The sequence below is a fragment of the Sinocyclocheilus anshuiensis genome, unplaced genomic scaffold (genome assembly GCF_001515605.1).
Source record: "Sinocyclocheilus anshuiensis isolate Anshui unplaced genomic scaffold, SAMN03320099.WGS_v1.1 scaffold1034, whole genome shotgun sequence".
Lineage (NCBI taxonomy): Eukaryota > Metazoa > Chordata > Actinopteri > Cypriniformes > Cyprinidae > Sinocyclocheilus > Sinocyclocheilus anshuiensis.
The window spans coordinates 484933-496914 of NW_015538015.1; the positions used below are offsets into that span (position 1 = coordinate 484933).

The window sequence follows — 11982 nt, forward strand, 5'->3', positions numbered from 1 at the left end:
ATATATATATATACACACACACACACACACACACACACATGTGTATATATATATATATATATATATAGTTTTTTTTAATGCAGACTCTGTTACTATTTTCCTAAAGATATGTGTCCAGTGGCCTTGCAGGAGCATGATGGAATTGATTTAATTCCTAACATCAAGGTAAAAATAATTAAAATGTAAAGATTTATTTAATATTAACTAGCACGGTGAAAAAAGTTTAAACCATCACAGTGAGCAATTTTTTTAGCCTATAGCTTTTTTCAGTGCTCATCTAACAAACAGCAGCTCATCCCTTTTTTAAGACACATTTTTACAAATTAAGACTGATTTAACTGACAATGCATTTAACAATGCAATTTTATAGTAAAATACTATTAAATTTAGGATTTTTGGAACTATTAAACAATCAATTATTACATTATATCACTTAATGAACAATTGAACATGCAAGCATGCTGTAATACCAGAAACATTGTCATAGTATTTTTTACTGTGAATTTCTGGCAACCAGAGCTGCCATTTGTTTTCTACTGTAATTTAAAAAGATATTTTATAGAGTACTTACCAAAAAAAGTAAATAAATGGACATGAAATTTTAATTTGAACTGAAATTGCTTCATTATATAATAGAAACGAGAGATCAAGGTGCTGTGGAAAACATGAAACTAGCACAGCTATGTAGGAATGTCTTGCAAGGAGACGACTGTCTGAAGTTTTTAGTGTCGTTATACAAAAATATTTGACCACAGAATGCTATGATTGCTGAAATAGGACAAAACAGTTATTCTGGAGAATGTTTTTCATTAGAATTATTCCATAACCCACCAGAATACCCAATATTTCTTATAAAACAGCAAAATAAAAGAGACAAATATGGGTTTTTGGGAAAACTTGGCTAGAAAATGATACATCCTTAGTCAGAAAGTGCTTACAAAACTTGGATCCGAGTCAAAACCTTTTATAACTTTGCACATGTAACACTATCTTTTACCTTGTATAACCCTCCTTTCACAACATCTGCATGCAAGCACATCTTCACTGCCCCCTTGTTAGGTAGCGTGCTATTTTCTTCCCTAAGGGTCTGTGTACAGCTCTATGTATTCACTGTTTGAAATCCCCAGGTATAAACAGCACCTTGACCCAAAACACCAAAACTTTTATGACCTTTTTTTTTTTTTTTTTCCTGGGAGGTTTATATAGTGAATGCTTGACTATTTGGGTTATAAAAAAGAGCAATTACCATAATGCAATACAGATGGGTAAAACCTCATTGCACATTTGCCAAACCAAACACTCCCTACAACATAAGTGTGGAACTAACAAATCATATACACTCTGCTGTCTTTTGCTATAATGACTTATATCAGATGCTAAATTCATGGGAACTGTCTTTTCTTAATGTCACTTGACAACCTCTGGGAAAGGGAGAAACTCCTAGCCCTCTAAGTTGGCTGTGAATAGGAATTACATTTTATTTATTGTAGAAACAGGCTGGTAAAAAAATTTGTAGGCTTATATAACGGATTGCCATTCCCTCTAGCATATCCCATCACGACTCTGGAATCTTGATAATGGAATTGTTTTTCCTCCCTCATAATATGGCTGCACATCTGTAGAGGGCTTAGCACGTTTAAACCGAGAGAACATTTCATTTATGTCATAGCTGGCATAAAATCTAATACATTTGTGCAACCCACATACGAGTCATGTTTTATGTGAAAAGTACTAATAATGATTCTATAGGCTCCAGGGACATGTGGAAAGGTGAGGAAAAAGCCACATGGACATCTGCTTCTTGCACGTGATATTTTAACAAACTGAAAAGAAAATGTCACAGCTTTCATAACATTTCATAAAAAGTCTTATTCCGGTGTTTTTTTTTTGACAGATTCGCTCTGTTCAAAAACCTAGTGATCATCTAGTTGGGTAAATTGGCATACTTTATAACCTTAGAATGTGAAAGCCTTTTCCAATAGCCATGCTCAAGTCAGGAGTGTGCATTTGATGGCTTGTAATACTGTTTAAATACTGTAGTTGGCTCACTGTATCATTGTTATGTATTTTATGTTGTTATGGGATGTCTTATGTATGTGCCCTTCTAGCAGAGTCGGAAATATCATAATTACGAGTTCTGAGCACATAAATGACCAAGCAAAGTCATATTTATAAGTGGGAAACTCCGAATTTTAGATAATACACAAGTTGAAAGGTGTGTGTCAATTTGAAATATGGAATATGGGAATACATACATACAACGTCGGCAAGCTCCAGTGGCCATGGAGCTGGCCCATCATGGCCACCAGCTGGTCCTGTGATAATGGTCGCTAATCCCGTGTTTTCTGTTACCTGAGTCAGTTCATAAGATAACACCGTTCCAGAGCCTCGTCCCAACATGGCCACCAGTCCAGAGTCTCTTCACAAAATGGCCGCCAGCCCAGAGTCTCTTCATAAAATGGCCACCAGCGCAGAGTCTCTTCACAGGATGGTCGCCAGTCCAGAGCCTCTCCGCAGGATGACCGCCACACGAGTTTCCTGCCGTCATGGACATAATGTCACAGTCTTCAGCCGTCATGGACTACATGCCAGTGTTCCCAGCCATTATGAATGATGCACTTGAAGCTAGCAAGGCAGTGACCAGGCAACCAAGACTGATCTCCAGTTTGACAGACAAACTGCTGGTTTCAGCCAGATCAGATGGCATCCCAAGGGCCTGAGCATTGGTTGTCACAGAGACTATTCCCCTATCCTCAGTGTTTCCTGTAATGGCGGTAACCATCTTGAGTGCTTGGGCTACAAACTGCTCTACTACTCCTCCAGAGCCTGCTCCAGTCCATAAGTCCGCTTCTGAGCCTGCTCCCATCTATGAGTCTGATCCAGAGCCCACTCAAATCTATGAGTCTGATCCGGAGCTCACTCCAGTCCATGAATCTGCTCTAGAGCCTGCTCCAGTCCATGAACCTACTCCAGAGCCCGCTCCAGTTCCTCCCGAGGTGGTGGGTTCCGCTGCATAACCTCCCAAGGTGGTGATGCCCACTTATGAACTCCCTGTCTACCCAGCCACAGCCAAGGAGGCCATCTGTGAACTCTCTGCCTGTCCTGTCATGGCCAAGGAGGCCATCTGTGAACTCTTCTCCTGTCCTGTCATGGCCAAAAAGGCCACCCCTGAATCCCTTGTCTGCCCTGTCATGGAAAAGGAGGTCATTTCTGAACTCTCTGCTTGCCCTGCCACGGCCAAAGATGCTGTCTCTGAACTGTCTGCCTGTCCTGTTTTGGCCACAGAGGTCAACTGATCCGCCTTGATGGTCTCCTGCCTTGTCAGCTCCTCTTAGGTGGACATCTGCTCAGCCTGAGCCATTTTGGTGGTCCCCTGCACCATCAGCTCCGCTGAAGTGGTCCTCAGCTCTATCAGCTCCTCCCCGGTGGTCATCTGCTCCACCATGGGGATCTTCAGTCCCATCCCACCAATAAATTACATTTTAAAATATATGCAAATAGAAAACAGTTAATTCAAACTCTAATATTTAATAACACAAACACATTTAAATAGTCTTACCAACAACATACTTTTGAATGACAGTTTATGAATTTATCCTGCTCTAAGTGGATTAAAAATCATGTGTCACTCCTGATGATCCAAAAAAACTTAACTTGCCCAACCGCCTATCTCTCCTAATCACACTTACACGATTCAAGCATATTCATATCATAACAACTAACTTTATATTCACTGTATAGGTGTTTTTAGATCAAATTTCAATTCACTACTTTTATTTAGCATGGAGTGTACACAGATATGAGTAGTTTTCCAGCAGGAACAATGCATATGAAGTGACCCTCTCCCTCGCCCGTTGTTGGCAGCCTCTGTCTTCAGGCTGTTAATTGCACTTGGCATCTACATGATAGGAAGTCAGACTAACTGCCTCTGTGTTGTGTTTGAGTCTGACTTACCGAAATGCAGTGCACACACTAAAATTAAATCTGAACAGTGTGGCCATATACTTCGTTAATCAGTAGCTTTTTATTAGCTTTTTTATAAACTACAGAACAGTAAGTAAAGTGTCTGCAAATAAGTGAAATCCCTTATTTAAATACCAGCCTTCTTTTATAATAAAAGAAATTGAATCCACCTTTAAAAATTCGTACTTTGGAGGCTGAAGGGAATTTTAGCTGCTGAAGGTGTGTTTGAGTCATTGATTTAGCACATAAATCAGTCTACAGTCACCCTGCAACAATTACAGTGACAGAGATTAAATGAGCCAATCAGGAAGCGCCAATGTCTTTGTTCACCTCACGTTATCTTCAGGGCCGTCATCACCCATGGAAACACAAAGCCTTTCTGTGATGGATGAATGTGCTACTTTTGCTCGCAAGGAAAAAAAAAGAGCAAAAAAATACACATGCAAGGTTTGAGTTGTTATTTCATCAGCCAATCGTAAAGGCAATATGGTCGCGCTAAACAAAAGCCTGGCGATGCTCCAGCTGCACATAACAACAGCGGTTTCTGTTCTTCACTCTGCAGTTCTGCTGCTCGCAAAAAAAGGCCGCTAATTAAAATAAACCAAACACAATGAATGATGCTTAATGGCTCTAATTCAAAATAAATGCGGGGAGCTCGTCGCCGCCGCCATTGCCAAGACTATGCCTTGGTGGTCTTCGGTCCCGCCTGCTCTGCCGTGGTGGTCTTCTGCTCCACCGTGGGGATCCCTGGTCTCTTCTGATCTGCCGTGGAGATCTCTGGTCCCGTCTGCTCATCTGTGGTGATTACGGACTCACCTGTTTCCTATCAGTGGGACTATTTAAGTTGCACTCATACACACACACAGTTGGCTGAGTATTGTTTAGCCATTCAGTGTATCTTGTTTTCCTTGTTTGCCTTGCCTTAGTTCCATGACCTTTGACTGTTTCCTTGGTTTTTTTGATTGTTTGCTGCCTGGCCTGACCATTGCCTGTTTTCTGGATTACTCTTTTGTCTTGCCTTGGATATTGATGTTTTGCTGGTGTTTGACCCTGCCTGTTCTGACTATGCTCTATTTAATAAAGCTTGCATTTGAATCCCCTACTCCGTTGTACGCTCACAGTTACAATAAAATATATCTATAATCTATATAAAGATCAGTGAGCAGAAAGCATGTCTGTAGTGAATGGTACAAAATGAATCACTCAACTTTCACAGTTTGCTTTATGTAACAAAAACAGTTGTGATACCACACATAAATATGTGATAGAAATGACATGTTGCAATAACTAACACTCAACTCTGAGATACAAGCCTTCCAGGTACACCTAAAGGCACCATTATATATGTTAGTATTTCTATCTATGAATAACACTATTTGTACTGATTCCAGTACTTGTGGAACTGCATTATGATTGCATTTAAGACTAATAATAACCTCTGTAACCTTTCATAATTGTTATAGCTCTATTACTTTCTTCAGTCGACAGTGGCACTACTGTCCTGTTTGACTGAGGTTCTTACTCATGAATGCAGTCACAAACTGTTTAAAATCTCCTCAACCATCAGAGATAAATGCCTCCTGATCTCCCAAATCTTCTGCAATGTTTTCCTTGATTACACATCTCCTTTTGCATAAGAAGACATATTTTCCGGACACAGGGCAGCTGAATTTTCTAAAATGAAATTTGAATTTAATGGTAAACATATTGAAGACCCAGGCTTGATGGAAAAACATGCCTATGGTGAGATTTCAGTCAAATTATATTACGCTTGTTCTTACATATTTTGCGACACTTTCAAAGTAAAATGTCCAGTTAGTGGCGATAAAAGCTTAATCAGATTTACTGAAGCACATGTACATGAATCTGGACATGTTTTATTATGCTGGCTGTTGTACGTATCGCAGCAGTGGTGCAGTATCCAGTTAGTGGTGCCAAAATGTTATTGCCCTCTTATGTTTGAAAGTAACATAACCGACAGTGTTAACAAAAGCAAATGTGACATAATGCATTTGCTGATGCAACCACGCCATTTTTGCTTGATTTTTAAGTCTTTGAGCTCTTTTATGACAACTCATGTTTCATGGGACTTGTACCTGAGCACTCAGCATTGCGAATTCAACTCTGTACCAGGTGCGCTACCGAGCAAGTTTACTGTGTCAGAAAAGTCACACAATGGAGCTGGTTATGTATTGCAAACATAAAAATTTATATATAAAAAACAGTCTTTGACATGCAGCTTTAATCAGATGCTTAGTGAGTTAAAAAGGGTTAAAAAACGTAGCCCCTTGTTTAAGAAAAGTGGTCAGTTTGTATGTTTGTGAATTATGCAAGAGGTTGATATGACATCTTAATCCTTACAAATTTATCCTGTTATCTTGTTGTGAAACAAAGATCGTATCCTGGAACAAATATTTATTCTAAATTTAGAAACTAATGCAGTTCAGCTCTTTTAGTTAAATTCAGTTATGTTGCTATGTATTGTTTGTCATATTAGGGTTAGTATATCATGGCCACCAGAAAAAAAAAGTGTTTGAAATTGTTTTGGATTACAGCTAGCAGGTTATGAATCATGTGGAAAATCACATATTCCAGGTGAAATCTGGGCCAGTTCTTTTTTATGAATGGGATGCAAACAGATGTCGTAATGAAACAAATGACATTAGCCTTGTGTGAACTACAGTACATTGTGTCATCACTATAGTAGGAAGGCTTGCAAATAGACTTAGAGACAGTTGTGACGTAATGTCGTTTGTGTGCTATTAGTAGGTCACATCCTATTGACTTAGAGAGATGATTCCTTACCAACAGTAGCATTAGTGCAGCCACATGATTTTTCATCTTTTGAGAGCACTGAGTTAAAGATTGCGATTGTAAGTGAAACATGTCTTATTTTATTGTCTTTCAAAAACATTTTAAACAGTGTAGTAATAGTTTAGTAAAACAAAATTAAAATCTGTAAATTATAGAAAGTAACAAGGAAAAGTGAAAACGAGAGACATTCAAAATGTTATGACACAAAATAATACTAATAATACTAATAATACTACTAATAATAATAATAATAATAATAATTGAATGGAAAGAGGCACTCGTCCAAAAACGAAAACGTAAAAAAAAGCAGGGATGAATCCATGTTCTTTGTTTGCTGTCCCAGCCATGTAAAGAAAGAGCTCTGCAGCAAAACGTTATTATATATAGTGTTTAGAAGCTTATTGCAGTGTTCAGGTGCTTTTGATATTTCTTTATTTCTACTGCCTTATGGAAGGTAATGTCTTCGGGAAAATAGTAAGGTAAATTATTTAAAAAAAAAACTGTGCTTTATAATTCTGTCTTGAATATATTCCCCTTAAATCTGTTCATTGTGTCCCTGATCCTTTCTTTCTTTCTTTCTTTAATTTAATTTAATTTAATTTAATTTAATTTAATTTAATTTAATTTAATTTAATATTTAATTTAATTTAATTTAATTTAGAAAGTAATTGTAGAAGACTAAGACATTTCAAATCAGAGCTAAAAGCGTCCCTATGATATTCTGGTCTCCAGATATGGCTTTGGTCCCTAATTCAGTGTAAGTCTATGGGATATTTCTTTTCCAGTTTTATCATCCACCAGGCTAAAACCATCCAATCTTTTAGCAATGTGCACCTCTCCCCAAGAAGTTATTTGAGGTATCTTTATTATGAATGTGTTGGATAAGTCAAAAATTTAAGTTGATTTAAATTAAAAATATAAAATGTTCTTTTTGTTCAAATCACTAACCATTACCATAAGCATTAGTAAGAGTGATGCTTTACTTAGCTTGTCTTATACTTGGGGCATTCCATTTACTGTAAAGTGATCAAAATGATGTCCATTAGTCATGTAATACCTGGCAACCATAAGTCTTGGCTCATTGGTCCCAGTCAACGGGGTAACGCATGCCTAAAGCATACCTGCCCTCCCTGATGATTTTTCCACAACAGTGGCATTTTGCCTGAACTCAGAACTGTGCTGTTGACATTAGATTCTTAAACTTTCCTTACAGTTCTTATACTCTGCATGCCACCGGCTGAGATTGACTTGCGGTATGCATTTCCTCCTCTGATGCAAACTCAGCACTTGAGGCAAACCAAAGTGCTGTCTTTACTGCAGCATACAGTAACACCCTCACTTCTTCAGCTTATGTTTGAGACAGACACTCTTTGTGCTGACATTTCTGCAGTAAAATCTGCAGTCATTGAAAGTCTATATCACCGAATCGCTTGCTCAATAAATCATCCATCAAATCAAGAAATGACATCTGTTAGAAATTAATTGCTTTTTTCAGTTTGGGGAATTTCAAAACATGATATCACACATATGCCCTTCATGGATCATATGGGCGTACAACAATGAAAGTGTTTGGGCAAGACCCCTAGTCCTCTCATCACAGGGGCGTTGACACCATATAAGGGTGTTTCTTCAACTATGTGCCCTTTTATGTCCCAGTTGTTTTTTGTTAAAACTAACATATTTTAACATTTTCTACTGTATATGTGAGTAAAATAATCATGTACAATTTGATGTTTATTGACAATGTTTTTATATATTTTTTCACAAATTACCACGGCACCATTTTCCATCAAAAACAATTTTGAAACTAAAGTTTTTTTGTGTACATGTTTGTTCAAAAGTTAGTCAACTTTTCTACCTAGTATACAATAAGTTCAGTGAAGAGCTTGAGATGAAATACGAGGAATGTAATGCATGGAAAAGAAAAAAAGAAAGACAAAACGACTGTATTTTGTACAGTATTTGTGTATACAAATGTCTACTGTGTAATATTTTTGTCAAACTACACAAAATTATAGAAAATCTTTGATAATATTACAAGATTATGCTTAGGATGCATAAAATGCTAGCCAAGAAATTTGTCTTAGCAAGACAAAGTAGTGAGCCATTTTATACTAAACATATTTCAAATGTAATTTCCACAACAGAATAATATAAATAATAATAAATATTTTAATAAATATTTTGACATGGTATATACTACGTGTCTCCATACAGTTGAAGAGACACCCATTAGCTCATGTCTTCTGAAAATGTAGATAAGGAAAAACAGCTCAATGACTGTAAAATTGGACCTAGATCTGGATCCTCGGAGAATAAGTTTCTTAGATAATGTCCAGCCTCAAGAACTCCAGATGTAGATTACATCAAGTGATGGGAGATGTCTTGCTGTAATAGCTTTGACTGAGTACAAAAAGAGTTTTGGCTGTAGATCTCAGATTAACTTTTCAGCAGAGCTCGGGTGCACGAACACACACGCCGTATAAGGCTATTTTTGGCCAGTCAAACGGTGACCGGAAAAGTGAGGTGATAACGTAATGAGCCAAAGGGAATACGCAGAAAGCCGGGTTATGTGGATTTGTGCAGACAGTGCCAGGCTTGATTTGGAAATCATTACGTCCATTGGCATAAAGGTCTGGTAACGCCTAATTAATCACATTGAATGAGGTGTGTTCAGTGTGTTCAGAAGAACAAACATGTTAAGTACATTAAAGATCTGTTACAAAACCTGCTGCCTGATGCCTACACTATTTCAACCAATGACCAATTAAAATCTCAGGGAGGTGGGTCCAATTGTGCTGTCAGAGATTTAATTTGCCATTTTCCTCCTTGATTTCAAACTGACACGGCGCTTTTCACAAACTCAGAATGCATCAGAGCTTTCTGTAATTTGTTGTTACCTTTAGAAACTGACCGAAATGGTCTTAGATGGTAGCATAACGTTATTGCCTACCTTTTAAATGTTTCAAAATGCTGTGTAGGCATTGTGCTAAGGACACTGATTGCATTTTTGCTTTGTGCGCACTTTTTGAAACATGCAGTGATTGAAATATCTCCATTTCATTTTTGCACTGAACACCTCCTAATGGGCTTGATCCCTTTGTTGCACTTTGATGGATTTAAGGAGACCACTGTCTCTCTTAAAACTTTTCTCTCTTACTTTTCCTCCTGCAGTTCCAAGAGAATCTGGATGGACTACGGCTGACTCCTCTTGCAGGGAAGGGTGTGTGGTTATCTGCTGTGGATTTGTTTTTGCACCTTATTCCAGAACGTGCCAAGCATAAATCCTGTTAATGGGGCTGCAGACGAACTGGCAACATCTAATAAGCTTAAGAAGGAGCCCGTTTAAATCACACAATATCAGATCCCGAGTATTCTGCCAGCACTTTAATTCTTTGATTAGGAGAATGTAAAATTCCACCATTTTCAAAATTATTTAGAAGAGGAAATATCAACCATCAATGTTTAATACATTTAAATGTATTAGTATATTTTAAGAGAGTGTATGTTTGGATAAAGAGATAGAAGCATTAGAGTATGCCAGACACATTTTTAGACTGCACTGAATGGAGTGAATTTGATATTCTGTCTGAACTGCTCTTGTGTGCTTTGACTGTGAAGCTTTGCCTTTTCAGCAGACTGCATCATAAAACTAAATATGATCCATTGTGATTTATAGTGCACTTATTACAAAGAAAAGTGAAGAATATTTTTCAGTTTCTCAAAGAATTTTTTATTCTCTTGTTCTTTACAATTGTCTGAATACTGGCACTTTAAAGAACCCAGAAACCAAATGAAGATCTGAGTCCGAACTGAATTAGATTAGCTGAGTTAGGAGGCTCACTATGTTTTGACATAATGATGGTCCAAAATGTTGTAGGCAGCTTATAGGTCTGGAAATCATGACAACCCCTAGATAATATCAAAAGGTTTTGAGACTCCAATGCCCCCAAACTCCATCCATACTCTTAAATATAATAAATGTTCCAAAAGGGATCACATAGAAGAACCATTTTTGTTTCCCCAGAGAACCTTTCAATGAACAGCTCTTAACAAATACTCTTTTTATTAGTGTGAAGAACATTTAAACATTTCAAAGGAACTTTTTAAAAGTGCAGGCAGCACACCAGGTTTGGAGCGCCAGTCTTACCTTTCCCGCAGGCTCCTCTCTGGATGAAGATGATGGGCGGCTGCTGGACTTTCTGTGCCTGGTTACTGACTCTCTTGAGTTCGCAGATGTTCCTGTAAGACTGCCCATCACTGCCGCAGACGGCCTCAGGGCTCTTACACACGCACACGCCGGTCTTTCCTCTCCTCCTCACGGTCGTCGTTGGTTCGACCCCCTCAGACACAGCGCAATCCAGACCCTCTCCACACTCCGGGTCTCCCAGTTTCCCTGTACCGCCGCAGGGCTCACCCTCGCCGGCCGCGCACACCGGGCAGCAGTCGCACTGGTCCAGGATGTCTCCGGCCAGACAGTCGGCCGGTATGGGCGGACACAGACTCTTATCGCAGCGCTCCGGACAACCGATCACATAACGCTTAGAGATCCGCGCATCACACAGCAAAGGCACCAGAATAACAGACGCGCATAGAACCCACAGATGCATTTTAATATGAATCTGTAACGTTAATAACAAACCTTTCAAGTAAAATCTCTTCAAGTAACTTAAGTTGTGGAATACGTCACCGGACGAATAAAAATATAATGCATGTAAACTTGACAGAATTTGTTGTGCTGTCAAATGCCCGTTATCTTGCCCTTCAGTGACAGACTTTATAAAGCTTGGGGGAGTATAAACAGCAACGCCGATTGGTTGGATGTGTATGACGTTAACTATGTGGGTGGGACGGGGCGCGATGGTAAACAAGGAGGCCACGCCTCAAGCATGTGTCTAAATATTGTGGTAACAAATCCCATACACACCTTTTATTTAACTTCACAAAATTATTTAACATCACTGAATGAATAAATATATTAATTTAGCAAAACTCATTTTTATGGGTTAAATCAGGTAGACTCATTAAGCTTACAATTTCATGTTATTTTTATGGGTTAATTCAGGTAGAAATAGCTCTTAAATGTAAAAATTGCATGTTATTATTATGGGTTAATTGATGGAGAAATAGCTCTTTAAGGTAACAATTGCAGATTATAATTTTTACAGCGCATATAACATTTTTTTGTTACTATTTGAGTCCTAG

General features: G+C 38.3%; 1 protein-coding gene across 1 annotated transcript in view; it reads right to left on the reverse strand.

Annotated features, from left to right (window-relative positions):
• The window catches only part of LOC107678347 (serine protease HTRA1B), a 41450-nt gene extending 29926 nt beyond the window's left edge, over positions 1-11524 (reverse strand). The window contains 1 exon segment of the mRNA XM_016473570.1: positions 10928-11524. Coding sequence (XP_016329056.1) covers positions 10928-11387 — 460 coding nt within the window. The 5' untranslated portion in view covers positions 11388-11524.
• Between the last annotated feature and the right edge of the window lie 458 nt (positions 11525-11982).